Source organism: Oncorhynchus nerka, linkage group LG5, assembly GCF_034236695.1.
Source record: "Oncorhynchus nerka isolate Pitt River linkage group LG5, Oner_Uvic_2.0, whole genome shotgun sequence".
NCBI classification, from domain to species: domain Eukaryota; kingdom Metazoa; phylum Chordata; class Actinopteri; order Salmoniformes; family Salmonidae; genus Oncorhynchus; species Oncorhynchus nerka.
In genome coordinates this window covers 47,562,855-47,583,745 of record NC_088400.1, presented here as the reverse complement: position 1 = coordinate 47,583,745, position 20,891 = coordinate 47,562,855, and the positions used below count along the sequence as shown (strand labels likewise).

The window sequence follows — 20,891 nt, the reverse complement described above, 5'->3', positions numbered from 1 at the left end:
GGGGGCAAAGATCGTAGAAAATGTGTGGGCAGAACTGAAAAAAGCATGTGCGAGCAAGGAGGCCTACAAACCTGACTCACTTACACCAGCTCTGTCAGGAGGATTGGGCCAAAATTCACCCAATTTATTGTGGGAAGCTTGTGGAAGGCTACCCAAAACGTTTGACCCAAGTTAAACAATTTAAAGGCAATATTACCAAATACTAATTGAGTGTATGTAAACTTCTGACCCACTGGGAATGTGATGAAAGAAATAAAAGCTGAAATAAATCAGTCATTCTCTCTACCATTATTCTGTAATTTTACATTATTAAAATAAAGTGGTGATCCTAACTGACCTAAAACAGGGAATATTTTCTAGGATTAAATGTCAGGAATTGTGAAAAACTGAGTTTAAATGTATTTGGCTAAGGTGTATGTAATCTTCAACTGTATTTCTGTGTCTTATTTGTAATGTATTTAAAAAAAATCAATTAGTATATTCGAGTTTAACAATAATATGTTGCAATATTTATTCTGTTTTTTTTCCTGGTGGAATAAACTGAAATTTCAACCAGATTTCCATGGTTTATTTTAAAAATAGCGATATTTTGTAGATTAATTAATTTATCAAATAACCGAAAGTGAGAGGTTGTAATCTTAATGTAGGGAAATTTCTGTGAATAATTTTAATAATATTTATTTTTGATTAATTCTCATTTTTCCCATATTCCATCCAGTTTGCTTAATTAAAAATATATATATATACAGTGGCTTTTGTAAGTATTCACCCCTATTGGCATTTTTCCTGTTTTGTTGCCTTACAACCTCAAATTAATATGGATATTTTGGTGGTTTGTATCATTTGATTTACACAACATGCCTACCACTTCGATGATGCAAAATATGATTTATTGGGAAACAAACAAGAAAGAAGACAAAAAAAAGACAACAAAAAAAAGTTGATACTTTGTAGAGCCACCTTTTACAGCAATTACAGCTGCAAGTCTCTTGGGGCATGTCTCTGTAAGCTTGGCAGATCTAGCCACTGGGATTTCTTCCCATTTTCAAGGCAAAACTGCTCTAGCTCTTTCAAGTTGGATGGGTTCCGCTGGTGTACAGCAATCTTTAAGTCATACCACAGATTCTCAATTGGATTGAGGTCTGGGCTTTGACTAGGCCATTCCAAGACGTTTCCGCTTAAACCACTCGAGTGTTGCTTTAGCAGTATGCTTAGGGTCATTGTCCTGCTGGAAGGTGAACCTCCTCCCCAGTCTCTCATCTCTGGAAGACTGAAACAGGTTTCCCTCAAGAATTTCCCTGTACTTAGGGCCATCCATCATTCCTTCAATGCTGACCAGTTTCCCAGTCCCTGCCGATGAAAAACATCCCCACAGCATGATGCTGCCACCACCATGCTGGGTGGGTTGGGTTTGCGCCAGACATAGCATTTTCCTTCATGGCCAAAAAGCTCAATTTTAGTCTAATCTGAACAGAGTACCTTCTTCCATAAGTTTTGTAATCTCCCACATGCCTTTTGGAGAACACCAAACGTGTTTGCTTATTTTTTTCTTTAAGCAATGGCTTTTTTTCTGGCAACTCTTCCGTAAAGCCCAGCTCTATGTTGTGTATGGCTTAAAGTGGTCCTATGGACAGATAATCCAATCTCTGCTGTGGAGCTTTGCAGCTCCTTCAGGGTTACCTTTGACATACAATTATCTGTAAGGTCCCTCAGTCAAGCAGTACATTTCAAAAACAGATTCAACCACAAAGACCAGGGAGGTTTTCCAATGCCTTGCAAAGAAGGGCACCTATTGGTAGATGGGTGAAAAAAAGCAACATTGAATATCCCTTTGAGCATGGTGAAGTTATTAATTACACTTTGGATGGTGTACCAATACACCCAGTCACTACACATATACAGGCGTCCTTCCTAACTCAGTTGCTGGAATGGAAGGAAACTCAACATTTATCTAAAATTAACCCTACAAATAGCATTAATGTGAGATTTGGAAAACCAGTGTCAATCCATCAACAATATAATAATACTTTCAATAAAAAATGTATCTTTAACTTAGAATCTGTAGATACTTTGCTATTAGACAGGTTCAGAATGTATGTAAACCATCACAGCTGTCACACCCTGACCATAGTTTGCTTTGTATGTTTTGTTTGGTCAGGGTGTGATCTGAGTGGGCATTCTATGTTGTGTGTCTAGTTTGTCTATTTCTATGTCTGGCCTGATATGGTTCTCAATCAGAGGCAGGTGTTAGTCATTGTCTCTGATTGGGAACCATATTTAGGTAGCCTATTTTGTGGGTGGTTGTCTCCTGTGTCAGTATTTGTACCACACAGGACTGTTTTGGGTTTTCACGTTTTTTGTAGTTTATTCATGTATAGTTTCTTTATTAAAGAAACAGGAATTATAACCACGCTGCATTTCGGTCCGCGTCTCCTTCAACGGAAGAATCCCGTTACAACAGCACAGAGAAATCACAAGAGGGTGGTTTACTGAGAGTAGCTGAGAGGTGGGTTTAAAAGCTCATGTTCTATAATAGTTTTGACTGAAAACACAATTTAATGTATATGTACGATCTATCTAGATGTAATGTACAGTGCTAAAGTTTTAGGCAGGTGTGACAAGGTGTGCTGTATTGTAAGAATGCTTCAAAAACAGACATGTTAATAGATTATATTTATCAATTAACAAAATGCAAAGTGAGTGAACAGAAGACAAATCAATATTTGTGACTACCCTTTGCCTTGAAAACGGCATCAATTCTTCTAAAGGCACACTTGCACACAGTTTTTGAAGGAACTCGGCAGGTAGGTTGGCCCAAACATCTTGGAGAACTAACCACAGTTCTTCTGTGGATTTAGGCAGCCTCAGGTGCTTCTCTGTCTTCATGTAATCCCAGATAGACTCAATGTTGAGATCAGGGCTCTGTAGGGGCCATACCATCACTTCCAGGACTCCTTCTTTACGCTGAAGATGGTTCTTAATGACTGTCGCTGTACATTTGGGGTCGTTGTCATGCTGCACAATACATTTGGGGCCAATCAGACGCCTCCCTGATGGTATTGCATGATGCATAAGTCTCTGCCTTTACTTCTCAGCATTGAGGAGATTAATTCTGACCAAATTCCCAACTCCATTTGCAGACATGCAGCCCCAAACTTGCAAGGAACCTCCACGATGCTTCACTGTTGCCTGCAGACAATCATTTGTGTACCGCTCTCCAGCCCTTCGGTGAACAAACTGCCTCCTGCTATAGCCAAATATTTAAAAATTTGACTAATCAGTCCAGAGCACTTGCTGCCATTTTTCTGCACCCCAGTTCCTGTGTTTTCGTGCGTAGTTGAGTCGCTTGGCCTTGTTTCCACGTCGGAGGCATGGCTTTTTGTCCGGAAGTCTTCCATGAAGGCTACTTCTGACCAGACTTCTCCGGACAGTAGATGGGTGTACAAGGGTCCCGCTGTTTTCTGCCAATTCTGAGCTGATGGCACTGACGGACATCTTCCGATTGCAAAGGAAAGTAAGCATGCTGTGTGTTTCATCTGCTGCAGTAAGTTTCCTTGGCCGAACACTGCTTCTACGGTCCTGAACGTTGCCCATTTCTTTGTGCGTCTTCAAAAGACCTTGGACAGCACCTCTGAAAACCCCTGCCTGATTTGAAATTTCTGCCTGGGAGAGACCTTGCTGATACAGTAACTAACTTGGGTCTTGCTGTGCTCAGTCTTGCCATGGTGTATGACTTTTGATAGTAAACGGTCTTCAGCAACCTCAACTTGTTAGCTGAGTTTGACTGTTCCTCACCCAGTTTTATTCCTCATACACAGCTGTTTTTGATTCAGTTAATGATTGTGTTTCAACCTACATATTGAATTGATGATCATTAGCACCTGTTTGGTATAATTGTTTAATCATACACCTGACTATATGCCTACAAAATCCCTGACTTTGTGCAAGTGTATCTACACCAATTTATGCTGTTTTGAAGGCAAAGGATGGTCACACCAAATATGGATTTGATTTAGATTTTTCTTCTGTTCACTCATTTGGAATTTAGTTAATTGATACAAATAATCTATTAATAAGTCTATTTTTGAAAGCATTCTTACAGCATTTTTTCACACCTGCCTAAAACTTTTGCACAGTACTGTATATTAAAATATTATATGAATTTGTTATGTAGCTACTGTAAGAAATAAAGAGAAAAAAGTGACATGTATGTAAAATGTGTACAATGTACAGCTGTAAAAACAGAGTTTATTTTTGCCCTCTGAAGAGGCTGGGAGTGGATGCTCCCCATCACATTTTTTTAATGTCTGAGTGGTTTGAAAATATGACACGACTAAAAAAATGGCTGTCTAACAACAAACTTGACAGACCTTGAAGAATGTTTTAAAGAATAATGCTGTACAATCCAGGTAAGAAAACCTCTTAGAGACTTAACCAGAAAGATTCACAGCTGTAATTGCTGTCAAAGGGGATTCTAACATGTATTGACTCAGGGGTGTAAATACTTATGTAAATGAGCTATTTCTGTATGTCATTTTCAAGAAATGAATAAACATTTCTAAAAACATATTTTCACTTCGTCTTTATGGGGTGTTGTGTGTAGCGTAGATGGGTGGGATGAATTATTTTTTAAATGATTTTGAATTCAGGCTGTAACACAACAAAATGTGCAATAAGATAAGGGGTATGAATGCTTTCTGTAGGCACTGGAAATACATAATTTTAAAAAATGAGTATTGAATTGCATGGGGTCTAATGAAACATTTGAAGTGTCCCAAACAAAAAGGAGATCTGCTGCACCCATGTTATGTAGGGTAAAGCAGTGGTGTAAAGTACTTAAGTAATACTTAAGTTGTTTTTGGAGGTATTTACATTTGACAACTTTTACTTTTACTCCACTACATTCCTAAAGAAAGTAATATACCTTTTACTCCACACATTTTCCCCAACATCCAAAAGTACTCGTTACATTTTGAATGCTTAGCAGGACAGGAAAATGATCCAATTCACGTCCCTATCAAAAGAAACATTCCTGGTAATCCCTACTGCCACTGATCTGGCGGACTTACTAAAAACAAATGCTTTGTTTGTAAATTATATCTCAATGTTGGTTTGTGCCTCTGGCTATCCATACATTTTTAAAAACTAGAAAACCGTGCCATCTGGTTTGCTTAATTTAAGAAATTTTAAATGATTTATAGTTTTACTTTTGATACTTAAGTATATTTAAAACCAAATACTGCGGAGCAGAAGGGAGAGTTTCTGCAAAGTATTTACGATCCGATTGTTAAGTAATAAAACTCTGGTGAGAGAGGGTGAGCTGATCTGGCGCCTATGATCCTCACCCAAGAGAGAGAGTTGTGATATTTCCAATATCATCACCTATGTGGAAATACCGTAAGAGTAATGTGTATGCCAATTACTTGATGGCCCGACCGCATTCTGTCCCATATTAATTAACAACTTTTGGTGCCAGCGACAATGATATAAGAAAGTAGCCAAGACGACTAGATTGATGGAGCGTCCACCACGTTTCTCTCAGTAGATTGAGACAAATATATTTATCGTCCAATAGCACACTTAAAAAGATCCACCTTCCTTGCGGATCTGTTTGGACAGTGTGCACATTCGGATCTAAATGTTTGTTCATTAATATCATCACCCCTTTTGAGTTACTTTGTCCATGGGAGAAATATATTTCACCCCCTGTCCTTTATCCACACAACTTCATCAAAAAATGTAGAATGAGCTTCCTGTAAACATTAGATATTATATTCCTTCTCCTGTAGGCAGGTAAAGACTTAACATCTTTTCTTAGCTAAGCCATGTCAATTTTAACTAGCTATACTTATTTCACCGCTTACCGTAAGGAGATACAAGTTTCAATTGTAGTTACCATAATACATATTTGTAAACCTGCCATTAGAAAGTACCATGATGATTTAGTGTCCATGTAGATGTACCATGATATTTGCAATGTTAAGCATACTGTAGCTGTGACTGAGTAAAACTCCAATTGTCCTCCAATAGTCTACCCGCTAAAACCTCCCCCCATCCCTAGTTGGATTGTCGTCCCCATGACTGGCAGACACACCCCTGCACACATAGACCTTAGGGCTTCACAGAGATCGGGACCCAACCTTTGAAAAGAGCACAAAGTGCCACCTACAGAACAGAACCAGATTAGCAGCCAACAGCATTTCTAACGCTATCGCCTCAGTTGTACTGTACAGTGCTTTCAGAAAATATTCAGACCCCTTCCCTTTTTCCACATTTTGTTACGTTACAGCCTTATTTTAAAATTGATTAAATTGTTTTTTTCCCACTCATCAATCTACACACAATGTCCAATAACAACAAAGCAAGAACAGCTTTTTAGAATTTTTTGCAAATGTATTACAAATATCACATTTACTGCAGGGGGTTTAACAACTCTCTCCCTGTTGTATATCAAGGACAGAACATTCTGTTCTCCCTCTCCAAATTCACACAAGGAGTGTGCTTTGTTTCAAGAATACTTTTTCCCGTCCAAACTCTAACACATTCAAAACTATACTACAAAAACAATATTTCTAACATAGAACGTGGGGAATGGTCAGAGGCGATCTACAGAACACTAATGTCGTTTTGTTTGTTTTTGAGAAACTATAAGAGATAATTGTTTTACATAAGCTTTACACAGTGACAAGTCACATCCCTGAGTGAGGTCAGAGAGTGTGTCAGCCTGACGGAACCACCCATTTTGAACAAACTGCATAAAATGATGGGTTAAGAATGAACATATCAAACCAGGGAGACATAGAGCTGCAGCTTTACATTTAAAGTGGTTTGACGATAAACTCACCTCCCGGACAATCACTGTCCTAAGTAAAGTGTCTAGAAAAGCTAATTGAGTGGGACCATTCTACTACTCTGCTCAAACCATCATATTACTCTACTCTCATCACCCCACTGGGAACCATCAACACTTTTTTAATTTTTAATTTATTTGACCTTTATTTAACTAGGCAAGTCAGTTAAGAACACATTCTTATTTTCAATGACTGCCTAGGAACAGTGGGTTAACTGCCTGTTCAGGGGCAGAACGACAGATTTTGTACCTTGTCAGCTCGGGGGTTTGAACTTGTAACCTTCCGGTTAGTAGTCCAACGCTCTAAACACTAGGCTACCCTGCCGCCCTGACACAGCTGGATAGCCTACCTTCAAGAGGCATCTTTCAGAGTGAATGGAAGGAAAATCAACTCTGTAGTTCTGTTCAGGACTACACGACAAGTCACCGGACACCAGATAACTGCAGAGAAGAACAACAGTAGAATACTTGTTGGGACCATTTTTGCTCCATCAGATCCTTACAAGCGTGCCGCTAAAAGACCCAACCCCCCTTTCCAAGAGGGCCCGGTTCCGACAGAGATACACGGCGAACCAAGGAATTTCACAAAATAATTGAATGATTTCTTACTACAAGCGGGTTGGGGTTAGTGTGCAAAGTATTGGAGTTCTATAAATGAGAGTAGTTTCTAAATGTACCAACGTTAATTGTCTCTGTCCATCTCTCTCTCTCTCTCTCACTCTCCATGTCTTTTGTAACAAGCAAACATATTGTTGTCAGTCTGCTAGGGACCTGTTCTTAACATATTAAGTGTGTATGTTTTTCCTGTATTACCATTTAATTAGCAAGTAAATAATTAAACAAATGTGCTGATGCAACGAGGTATTTGACAGTTCAGAATTATTATATAATATGAGGTCATGATTAATAAGTTGACTGTTTATACATGAGATAGGTAAAGACCTTTTAGATTTTAATTAAGGAGATGGTAACTCTTTAAATAACCGCTGTCGTGGTGCCCCATATCATAATGAGTTAATTGTTAGTCACTTGATGAGATAAATAACAGTTCTCAGATTAATGTTCAAGTCAAGTCACGACAAGATGTTTCTATAAGTTGATTGGAGTCCAGCTGTGGTAAATTCATTTGATTGGACAAGGCACACACCTGTCTCTATAAGGTTCCACAGTTGACAGTGCATGTCAGAGCAAAAACCAAGTCAAGAGGTCGAAGGAATTTTCCATAGAGTTCTGAGACAGGGTTGTGTCGAGGCACTTTTCTGCAATGTTGAAGGTCCCCAAGAACACACTGGCCTCCATCATTCTTCAATGGACGAAGTTTGGAAGAACCAAGACTCTTCCTGGAATTGGCCACCCAGCCAAACTAGGCAATCGGGGGAGAAGGGCCTTGGTCAGGGTAGTGACCAAGAACCCGATGGTCACTCTGACAGAGCTGCAGAGTTCTTCTGTGGAGATGGGAAAACCTTCCAGAAGGACAACCATCTCTGCAGTACTTCACCAATCAGGCCTTTATGGCAGAGTGGCCAGACAGAAGCCACTCCTCAGTAAAAGGCACATGACAGCCCGCTTGGAGTTTGGTAAAAGGCACCTAAAGGATTCTCAGACCATGAGAAACAAGATTGTCTGGTCTGATGAAACCAAGATTGCTCTTTGGCCTGAATGCCAAGCGTCACGTCTAGAGAAACCCTGGCACCATCCCTATGGTGAAGCATGGTGGTGGCAGCATTATGCTATGGGGATGTTTTTTAGCGGGAGGGACTGGGAGACTAGTCAGGATCGAGGGAAAGATGAATGGAGCAAAGTACAGAGATCCTTGATGAAATCCTGCTCCAGAGCATTCAGGACCTCAGACTGGGGCTAAGGTTCACCTTCCAACAAGACAACAATCATAAGGACACAACCAAGACTACGCAGGAATTGTCTTGAATGTCCTTGAGTGGCCCAGCCAGAGCCTGGACTTGAACCCAATCTAACATCTCTGGAGAGACCTAAAAATAGCTGTGCAGCGATGCTCCCCATCCACTCTGACAGAGTTTGAGAGGATCTGCAGAGAAGAATGGGAGAAACTCCCCAATTACAGGTGTGCCAAGCTTGTAGCGTAATACCCAAGAAGATTTAAAGCGGTTATCACTGCCAAAGATGTTTCAACAAAGTACTGAGTAAAAGGTCTGAATACTTATGTAACAACTTCCTAATATTGAGTTGCATCCCCCGCTTTCACCCTCAGAACAGACTCAAAATTCCTCAGGGCATGGACTCTACAAGGTGCCGAAAGCATTCTACTGGCATTCCGGCCCATGTTGACTCTAATGCGTCCCACAGTTGTGTTATGTTTGCTGGATGTCCTTTAGGTGGTGGACCATTCTTGATACCCCACCGGAATTACCATCAGCAAGGTATGAAGTTGTCAAGGTTTTCATTAGCATCTTTGAGAAAATCCTTGTATATTATGCTCAGACTCTTGAGGGGACTGGGCTGCTTTAGTGGATCTCTGAACTCGTCACAACTTCTGCTCACAGACACAAATGGGTTCCGACATTTGCAACTACTTTCTTTGCTCACTGACTTTCAACTCATCACACTGTTCCAATCCCACAAACTCTCAGGCACCCCATCTTCAAACACACCTGTACTCCTCCGCCACATATACTCACTCACATACCGTATCTCATTTTTTAAAATATTTTTTTATTTCACCTTTATTTAACCAGGTAGGCTAGTTGAGAACAAGTTCTCATTTGCAACTGCGACCTGGCCAAGATAAAGCATAGCAGTGTGAACAGACAACACAGAGTTACACATGGAGTAAACAATTAACAAGTCAATAATACAGTAGAAAAAAAGGAGAGTCTATATACATTGTGTGCAAAAGGCATGAGGAGGTAGGCGAATAATTACAATTTTGCAGATTAACACTGGAGTGATAAATGATCAGATGGTCATGTACAGGTAGAGATATTGGTGTGCAAAAGAGCATAAAATAAAATGAATAAAAACAGTATGGGGATGAGGTAGGTAGAAATGGGTGGGCTATTTACCGATAGACTATGTACAGCGGCAGCGATCGGTTAGCTGCTCAGATAACAGATGTTTGAAGTTGGTGAGGGAGATCATATGTCCTCTGTTTGTTTTGTTTCTATAGCCACATTGATTCCTGCCTAATTTCTGGCTTTTTAGTACTTTTGTGTTCCAGTTCCTTGTATTTGGGGGTTTATTATTGCATTAGTTGTCCCTTCCTCTAATGCTGTCTTTTTTAATTTTTTATAAGTACTATAAATAAATATGAATTATTTGAATAAATATGAATTATTTGACGACATTCCCAAACTTGAGTAATATAGCATATAGGTAGTTTGATTATCAGTCTTAATTTTCTGGTTAAGAAACAAAATCATTTGCAGTCATTTTCTCTTATTCACAGTAGCGCCTGGAACAAAAATACTGGATAATTGTCCTTGAGAAGAAATTATTGATGTATTTTTTGGGGCATAGTCTTGAGTTAATTAGCTTCTACCCCCCTTGGGTAATCTGGGGGAAAGATGCGGAGTGAAAATGCTCTCCATCAAAAGTGAGTGAATTGGATTTTTACAAGATGAATGGATCGGACAAGAGTTTACTCCAATTATATCATGAAGAGGCTTGAGTTCTAGTGCTGCCAATGTGGTCAACAGCAATTAAGGTTGTTTGGACAGAGGTATCAGGAACACGAATTGCTTAAACATATTTACACGGCTTGTAGAGAGAAGCTAATAGACAAAATGATAAATGACGCTGCAGTCAACCAGAGAAGTCATCGTTTAACACAAATGCTTCTTGAAATTACATACTTGACAGCCAAGACATTGAAATAATCATTTCAAAATGCCTGTCTTTTTGATGGCCAATAGAGCTTTTAATTTAGTGTATTATTATACTCTGTTATATTATACCGAATGCAGACTGAGGCTGTCTTTGGCTCTTTGTGTGACCATCTCTTTCCATTTCTTACACATTTTCCATGAAAGTCATAGATATGATTTGGTCAGGAAAAGCTTCAGTGGGTCTTTTATCCAGAGTCCTAGCAATTCAAATGTTCCATTAAAAGCTGGGCCATACAGCATTGTAGCAGGACATCGATATAGCTTTTTTATGAGCAGGTAGAGAAGAATGAGCAGATGTGTAACTGTTAACCTGTTTCAACGTCGGACATGAGCTTGTTTGATAAGAGCGATGGAAACCTAGTCTACTGGTTGATTGTGAAGAAATATGAAGAGTCATCATGACTAGGGCTGTTGCGATGACCATATTACCGCCACACCAGCGGTCACGAGTCATAAAGGCAGTCAAATTCCATGTGACCGGTTAGTCACGGTAATTAGGCTTCTGGAAGCTCTGATGCTGCTCATGGTCATTAGTAGCCTACGAAACTTGCTAACTGCCTGCTACTTAGTACTCTATTGTCTCTCTAATCACTCTGACATCAATGCAAATGTAATCAAAAATCAAATCAAACACTCATGAGAGCCCATGTGCTCATGTTGCATTACATTTCTATAGGCTATGCAATTGCGTGAGAAAACAGAGCGATGGCCTCTACTAAAAATAGGAGGATCCAATCAGCTTTCTATTAGGTTAGGCCTGCTATATTTATTTGTCAATTTTCCTAAAATTAAGCATATTGCTTATCTTTACAACAGGAGTATAGCCTACCTGGCTGGCATGAAAATTAATCACGGGAAAAGCGTCTGCCATTTGCTATTTAAGTGCATAGATGACGTATTTTTTCCGACCACCCCTGTGTCAAGACAGGTGCATGATAATGGTCCAGTCTAAATGAAAATACATTTTACACACATTATTTAGAATTTGTAAAGATAAGATTAAATTAAGAATAGTCTGATGAGTGACAATATTAGCCTATCCCTTGTGAATGATGCCCAGCAATAAGAAACTTTTTCGAATAATAGTCACACATCTCATGTAGCCTAGGCCATAGGCCTTTATGTTTTGATAAGGTTTGTATCACATCTAAAGTGGCCAAATAACTTCTTAAAATTATGCACATTAACCCGCTTTACAAGGGTGTAGAGCCTAACTGGCATACATAAGCAGCACATGAGTTTCAATTTTGGGGAAGATAATTTACCATAAAAATGCACCTTTATAATAAAAGCATTACATGCATAATCACATTTGCGGTCACTTTTGAAAATGGTGTTTGCACGCTAATTGAACATTCCCGCTTATAGCCTACTTGTCACACCCTGAACATAGTTTGCTTTGTATGTTTCTATGTTTTGTTTGGTCAGGGTGTGATCTGAGTGGGCATTCTATGTTGTGTGTCTAGTTTGTCTGTTTCTGTGTTTGGCCTGATATGGTTCTCAATCAGAGGCAGGTGTTAGTCATTGTCTCTGATTGGGAACCATATTTAGGTAGCCTGTTTTGTGTTGGGTTTTGTGGGTGGTTGTCTCCTGTGTCAGTATTTGTGCCACACGGGACTGTTTCGGGTTGTCACGTTTCTTGTTTTTGTAGTTTATTCATGTATAGTTTTCTTATTAAAAAACAAACATGAATTTAAACCACGCTGCAATTTGGTCCTCTCCTTCAACAGAAGAATCCCGTTACACTACTGCCATGTGTCCATTGCTGCGCTTATACTGTGAAGAAATAGCCTAATGTCACGCCCTGACCATAGAGAGCTGTTTATTCTCTATGTGGGTTGGGTCGGGGTGAGATTTAGGGTGCGTTATCTAGGGGAATTGTATATCTATGTTGGCCTGATATGGTTCCCAATCAGAGGCAGCTGTTTTCCGTTGTCTCTGATGGGGGATCATATTTAGGTAGCCATTTTCCCATTGTGCTTTGTGGGACCTGTGAGCATTAGTCCAGCTTCATGTTTTGTTATTTGAAGTTTTCATTTCCAAAATAAAGGATGAATAAAGAAACATACCATATCTTGTTCTACTCTTTATGACGAACGTGACACCTAATAGTTTATCAATATTTTAAGCTAAATGTTCTGATCTGTTGTGTCAGCCACATTGCTTAAATTTTTTTGGGATGCTAGTGGTTGTATTAATTTGGGATAGGTTGACTTTTGTACTATGGGGGATAGTAGATTGACATAGGCTAGTGCTTTTGCTAATCATTAGGCCTACTCATCTTGTTGGTTGACAAAGTAAATGTGGACAGTTCATCCAATAAGGACGCGCACAGTTGCGTCCCCGATGTCTGTCTTCACTTGTAGCCTTTGAGAAAGACCCGATAATGTGATGGAGAGCACGCAACACTCAGGGAGAAGGGCACAACAAAGACATGGAGTGCATTACAGCCACAAAGGTAACGTCGCCGTCAAATTCGAGGCATTATCAAGTGCTTGTCAAATTGTGAATGAGACTAATGAAGTGTGTACAGCCTGAGCAAGAAAAACAAAGCAGCGCTCATGCCTTTCAAGCAACTTTTTACAAATCACAATTAGAGTCGCATCATGCAGCCTTAAAATGTGTTAATTTATCAAAACATATAGCCCAACATTTGTATAACAACTCAGCTTTGTTCAATTGTATTATTCATACAATAAAATATAGAATAATGCCACAGATTTGTAAAGAAATCTTGTCTGCTAAATGAACTAGTGTAGCCCAAAGCCATTTGGCATAGCCACATCAGGACCTAACATAAGGACAACTCGGAGTATGCTATTCTGTTCTTCTGAAATCGACTACATTTTCTTCATATCATGCTTCTTTAACCCTGTCTAAAATAAATAGATTTGTTGTGAAGTTGTCGGCTATATTACATGGATTCATTAGACTTGTAGATGTTCCAAAGGTCTGCATCAGCAGGCTATGTGTGAAAGCCAGGAGATGCTAAATGTGTTTCTGTTAATTAATGCTCAATTACCGTGAGACCGACAGTTATTTACTTGACAGACACTGGCTGAAGAAATTTTGTGACCACCACAGCCCTAATCATAACATTCCACAGTTATTGACATAAGATAGGCCTTACCCTCCCCATGCCCAGACCCATGTTTACCATGATTCTAGTCAACTGGTTGATCTTGAAGCAATATGATCAGTCATGACATCCCCCTGTTATTGACATGAGCCAGGTCTTACCCCCCCTAGACTAAACATTTACAGTGACTCTAGTTTACTAGATGATTGTGAAGCAATACTGCTGTTACTGAGCCAGGCCTTACCCTCCCCAGACTTGGGCTCCAGAGGTGTCTAAGGCTGAAGATGCCCAGGGTCAACACCAGGAAAACCAGCCCCAGAATCAGGGCTCCTCGCTGGTAGCTCCGGTACATGGTCTTCTCTTTCCCCACCTCCACCTAAGGAGAACATATGAATTGAGAAGCATTTTTTTATCCAATCACACTTCAGAGTGGTTCATGTACATATCATACTGTCCTTTAAGTAACTATAATGACTTTAAAATCACTACAGCTGCACTGAGAAAATATGTTATTCTAATGGTATTAGCAATGATATACATTGTAATAACCTCATTATAACATGACATAAGTGAAATAATGTCTGACAATCATTAGATGCAAGATTCCTAATGTTGCATACAAAAATATGTTAATTCTCTAGATAGCCTCTATTTATGGGTTTCACCTCCATCACTCGGTCGCATCAAGCCATTGATATCAACGTTCTCAAGATGCTCTCAGCCATAGTGGTGCACAAAAGTCAAATGGTGCCCAGTCACTCTGAATGAGTGCAGATTACTGTTTCTTCTAAATTACACTATAGTGGCTTGGTAAATCAATGATTAGTAGGAAACAATTTTGTCATCATTAGGTCGTTGAATTGACTTTAGATCGATGGAAATGTTGTCATTAGCAAGCAAAGTTAGTCAAAACTAACTTTTGGCACTCATCATTCTTAGCTAGCTAGATGATGCTATCCTACATCTAAAGTCAATCTGACTACATCACAGTGATGACAAAAGGTTTTCCTATTAATTATTTGCCTCGGTCACCAGACCTCAAGAGAACCCATACTCTATTCATAGTGTGAACTGTCAAACTATATAAAGCTGCAGAAATGCTGGGAGGATTATGTAAACAAATAGCCAGGAATAATGATCTGGGGCTGAAGGCAAATATTAATGCTACAGGATATAATGACATTCTAGACGATTCTGTGCTTCCAACTTTGTGGCAACAGTTTGGGGAAGGCCCTTTCCTGTTTCAGCATGACAATGTCCTGTGCACAAAGCGAGGTCCATACAGAAATGGTTTGTCGAGATCGGTGTGGAAGAACTGGACTGGCCTGAACAGAGTTTAACCTCAACCCAATCAAACACCTTTGGGATGAATTGGAACACCTACTGCGAGCCAGGCCTTATCGCCCAACATCAGTGCTCAACCTCACTAATGCTCTTGTGGCTGAATGGAAGCAAGTTCCCGCAGCAATGTTCCAACATCTAGTGGAAAGCCTTCCCAGAAAAGTAGACGCTGTTATAGCATAAAATGTGGGACCAACTCCATATTAACGCCCATGATTTTGGAATGAGATCTTTGAAGAGCAGGTGTCCACATACTTTTGGTTATGTAGTGTACTTGCCTGCACAAAGTAAATAATGATTATTTTGAAAATCTGCAGAACTGCGGATATACTAAAAGGTCATGTATATTTTACTTTTCTTCAAATTAAAACTCAATTCCCTGGGCTCAAGGCCACACATTAATAAAAAAGGGCTTTTGTTCCCCCACAAAGCTCCAGTGGTGAGGGAATGAAATGTTCTGATTCACACTGCTGCTATCGAAGGTCTCCGAGGACAATGAAAAGAAGATATCGGAGCAAAGTTCAATTAGCGAAGTTGTTCTTTAAAATAATTGGGCCATCTTCTTGCATGCAAGGCTATGATAAAACAGCTTTGTTGTCTCTATTGTGATTGTAATTATTACAGTGGATTGGGTAATGTTTGACAAAATAAGGGTGCCATTTATAAAAGGTATATGTAGTTCATACACAATATCTTGTTCATGAATGTGAGTGAGAGAAGTAGTGTGACTGAGTGAATGTCAGCCGGTCCCATGGACAAGTATTAGAGGGGTGAATGAAGATTTAATGGGTGAAAGAATTATAAATGTTTATTTCTGGAGTCTGAAGTACTCAAAATTCAATTAAAAGGCGAGTCTCAAATAGTTGCCTGTCCCTTTTAATAGCCGGGCATTAGCACATTAATTGTTTACGAGGTTACCATGGGCACAGCTCTGATATTTCCACAGTCATGTGCATTAAATATACTTTTTTGATTATGTTATTGCTAGCCATGGCGACACCAAAAAGAAAACATCAAATTCAACTGCTCTCAATGGTGCTGAAGCGCAAAATCAGGGGTGTGTGATAGGCAGCTTAGACTTTCCAAGTCTGATATGCAATGGATTTCTTATTATAGTGTTTATACTATTAATAGTGGGGACTTTAAACAGTGTGGTACATAAAAAAAAAATGTATTGAGCAAAAGCTGCGTGCATTAATACCCCCTAGAGTTGATGTCCATGCCCCCATGGAAATCAATTATCATAATAATATACAATATAAAAATCTGTTTAAGATATACGTTTTTGCATGGACTGCATCTCAATCCACCCCATCCGCCGATATGGGCCTTGGCAGCTTCATGAAATAGTACCCGCAAAACACCAGTCTCAACGTCAACAGTGAAGAGGCGACTCCGGGATGCTGGCCTCCTATGCAGAGTTCCTCTGTCCAGTGTCTGTGTTCTTCTGCCCATCTTAATCTTTTCTTTTTATTGGCCAGTCTGAGATATGGCTTTTTCTCAGTTGTGCACCGGGGCCTCCCACCCCTCTTTCAATTCTGGTTATAGCCAGTTTGAGCTGTTCTGTGAATGGAGTAGTACACAGCGTTGTACAAGATCTTCAGTTTCTTGGCAATTTCTCGCATGGAATAGCCTTAATTTCTCAGAACAAGAATAGACTGACGAGTTTCAGAAGAAAGTTCTTTGTTTCTGGCCATTTTGAGCCTGTAATCAAACCCACAAATGCTGATGCTCCAGACACTCAACTAGTCTAAAGAAGGCCAGTTTTATTGCCTCTAATCAGGACAACAGTTTTCAGGTCTGCTAACATAATTGCAAAAGGGTGTTCTAATGATATATCAGCCTTTTAAAATTGTAAACTTGGATTAGCTAACACAACATGCCATTGGAACACAGGAGTGATGTTTGCTGATAATGGGCCTCTGTACGCCTTGAGAGGATCTGCAGAGAAGAATGGGAGAAACTCCCCAAATACAGATGTGCCAAGCTTGTAGCGTCATACCCAAAAATAATCAATGCTGTAATCGCTGCCAAAAGGTCCTTCAACAAACAAAGTACTGATTAAAGGGTCTGAATACTTATGTAAATGTGATATTTCTGTTTTCTCTGTTTAATAAATTAGCAAAAATATCTGTTTCTTTTGTTATTATGGGGTATTGTCTGTAGATTGATGAGGGGAAAAAAACTATTTAATAAACGTTTGAATAAGGCTCTATCTAACGTGAAAGTGTGGAAAAAGTCAAGGGGTCTGAATACTTTCCGAAGGCATTGGATGTGATTAACTATAACTGTAGCAATAAACATTCAAGGCTCTAGCTCTCCTCACAATGAGGATAGGAAACAGAAGGCCTTATAAATGTGGCCGAAGTCTACTCTCTTCTCCAACAGCTTGCATACGGTATGTAGTGGAAACTTCACTTGACGACAAAGCTCTGTCTGCACAGAATATAAATTGTTCAAAGAAAGACAGAGGGGGTGGGGGGAGGGGGAGGCGGAGGCAGAGGCAGAGGCGAAGAGAGCGAAAGGAGTAGGGAGTGTGCACACAGACAACTGCCAGTCGATCAGTGTTAAACGGGTTTAAGGGTTGACAATCAGGCAGGTATTTGGTGCCTCTATGGCAGGACTCAGTCTGTGATGAGGGGAGCCTGAAGCCCCTTGTTATTCTGAGGAGGCAGAAAGAGAGAGGGATGGATAGAGGGCATTCTTTAAAAAATGAAATAAAAAAGAAAACACTGCAAGAGCTAATGTACTGTACATCCAATGTGATTGACATTTTTGCTTAAGGTAACACACATGAACACAACATTTGAATGAGTCCACAAGACTAGTTTACATTATTCCACAAGACTGGACTAAGTGTGGTCCACTTTACATTCAATACACACTTTTTTATTATTAAATATTTTCTTCAGAAATGTAATGCCACAGGTGGTTTTTGAATCATAATAATTCCCTCAGTGAGTCTGCTGTAACAATTGACACAATCTTCACATGAGATTCTTTGGGGGACTGTCTGTTTTTCCATTTATGAATGTGTAATTCAATGTGCTTTTATGGGTTGTAGTAGTAACGGCTAAATTCAATATTTTATCCCCCCCAAAAATGTACATATAAGGGTACTAAAATTCAAAATAATAGCTTGATGATAAAAAATGGAGGAATTTAGCAAGTCCCGTAGCTCAGGTGAACTTGTACAACTTAAGTGTATGGAAGATAGGCAAGGTAGAGAGGAAAGATGAGGAAAATAGTATACTCTAAGCACTGAGGCAGACACCAATATCAAGTCCCATTCTAATTGTTATTTCAAAGTGCAAATGTCAGATATAACTCTAGGAATTTGAAATACATCAGTATTTTATTTTTTTCTTAACATCTCAATGATCTTTTAGCCCTTCAAACCACCTAAAACTCACAATATACCAATTGCAATTGTTATTTTGTCTGTAAAGGATGTTTTTGCCCAATATGCATGACAAAATACTGACATTTGTTGTCATTTTAATTGCATTCATTATCTTTTCATCACCCAATAATATAACACCCAATGACCCCATGTTACAACACTGATTATGTGTCCATAAGCATCAAGATATGTATTAATTCAATGAAGATATTGAATTTATTGCCACTTGTTACCAACATCTCCTAATCCTAACCATATTCTACAGTCGGTAGAGTATGAACAATTAGTACAAAATAATGAAATTAAGACTCACATCTTTCCATAGAGCCTGCTGACTGCTGGATTGAGAGCTATTTTCCATAATGCAAGCCTAGAGAAGAATTTCTTCAGATTCACTTGTCCTAGCTGGTAAAACTACTGAGGCTCTAGAAGTAAGAGTCCAAACTTCATTCCATTGGTAATTTGAGAGTGCTCTGAAAGGGGAGGGATGGGATGGAATTACTTAAACACTTCTGATTTCCATTCTAAGAAAAGCAGATGTATCCAGTCGAAGTCTGCTCGAAATTCAAATAATGGAATATCTGAGGTAGATGTTTAACTCTGAGATACTGAACTACACCCGGGATAGTTATTCTAATTTTACTTTCAATTACCTGACTCTAGGGGGACGAGCAAACTTTTGAAAGTGTACGAGAAAATACAAATAATTATTTTTCTTTTCAACGATCTTTTATGAGGAAGAGCAGGCGTGAACATTTTAGCATGTGTGCTCTAGCCTGGCTGTCTAAATGCTCTTTCAAGTGAATGCAACCGTCAGCAAATACAGCAACCACAGCAAATACACAAATATAGACAACACTCAGGATGGTGCTCCCACACAAATCAACAGAAAATAGTTAATTTCCTGGTCCTCTGTTCCATGTAGAACTTACTTTAACACACTATTATACATTGACACACCATGCTGTTCAATACCTTTACAGGCTAAGGCCACTGTGACACTGTGCAAACAGTTAAGCTATCGAACATCTGGTGAGATCTGTCAGATTTCCAACCTTTCATGCAAAAGGAAGACCTGAAGTTGTGTGGGAGTTTTTAAAGGGAACCTTGATATTCTGGTATTTTTAAAAAATTAGTCCATTGTTGATACAGTCTCAAAATGTTTTGCATATCGTGCTGATATGGCTGGTGACACTTTCTTCTTCAAAGTCCAATATCTTGAGAACTTGGCTGCTGACATGGAAAACATTTTGGGATTGTATCAACAGTGGACTAATGTAGAAAATACCAAAATATAAGTTGAGTGGAGTTTCTCTTCAAGGCTATGCTTGATAGTCCATACAGTATGTAACTCCTACAGCAATGCCTTTAAAAAATGTCAAAACCTCTTAAGATTGCACATCGATGGAATTGTTGCGGTGTTGCCCGTGTTGTTTTACTAGAATGTAAACACTCACATAAACCTAGGTTGCATAAGGAAGAGGAGGAATGATGACTAAGGTCAGTACAACGGAGATCATTTGGGCTAAACCTGGTCAAGCAGGACTTTAGTGTGGCAGGCAACATTCCGACACACATGGTCTGCCAGATCTGATAGCCGTGAGGCTTAGTCAGCTTTTTCCTATTGACATAAACCTTTACAATTACTGTAACATTTTGCAGCAGCTCTTTCAGGAATAGTGTATTGTCAGCACTGGAGTCGATCATCCACAGACCCCCATCCCCCTTGCAGCATTCAGAGCGGAACTCGGGCTTCTATACCCATAGAAAATAATCAAATGTATTTGTCAAGTACACGCCAGATACCTACAGATTAGAGGCGGGCTGATGGGAGCAGCTAGAGCAAACCTGGAAGAATTAGAAAAATAAACATTTGCTCTTTTCCCCTCTATGCTCCATCGCTGACTAGCATTTGATAGGAACTTGATGAACTCTTCGGCGATATCTTGTCTGCTTGTTGGCTTCTTAGATGCAGCAATGGAGTACAATGAACCAAGGTGAGGCATATGAAAGTTCAAAATAAGTGAAAGTTAGTACAGTTGCAAACAGGGCAAGTGTAACTTTTTTTCATGAATTTCCCATCTTCCTCCCAATTAAATTGATTACTGTGTGTAACGGCAGATTTCCTCTTCGTCTGAAGAGGAGTAAGGATCGGACCAAGATGCAGAGTGGTAAGTGTTCATGACGATTTATTAAAAATGAAACTGAACACTGAAATACAAAACAAACGATGTGATTAAAACGAAAACCGAAACAGTACCGTGTGGCGACAAACACTCACACGGTAACAAACACCCACAAACAAACAGTGAAACCCAGGCTACCTAAGTGTAACGGTTGTCATCTGGAAATAGAGAG

The 20,891-nt window shown here is 39.4% G+C and overlaps 1 protein-coding gene across 2 annotated transcripts in view; it reads right to left on the bottom strand.

Moving 5' to 3' along the window:
• Positions 1 to 19,005, bottom strand: part of LOC115129595 (tenomodulin-like) — a 139,859-nt gene extending 120,854 nt beyond the window's left edge. The window contains exons 1-2 of one of the 2 annotated variants that reach the window (XM_065018696.1): positions 18,847 to 19,005; positions 14,034 to 14,165 (exon numbers count right to left, since the gene is read on the bottom strand). In XM_065018696.1, the coding sequence (XP_064874768.1) occupies positions 14,034 to 14,165; positions 18,847 to 18,894 (180 nt within the window). In that variant the 5' untranslated portion in view covers positions 18,895 to 19,005. The remainder of the gene's footprint in view (positions 1 to 14,033; positions 14,166 to 18,846) is intronic. The other variant, XM_029660133.2, reaches the window with a different exon arrangement.
• Positions 19,006 to 20,891: the final 1,886 nt, after the last annotated feature.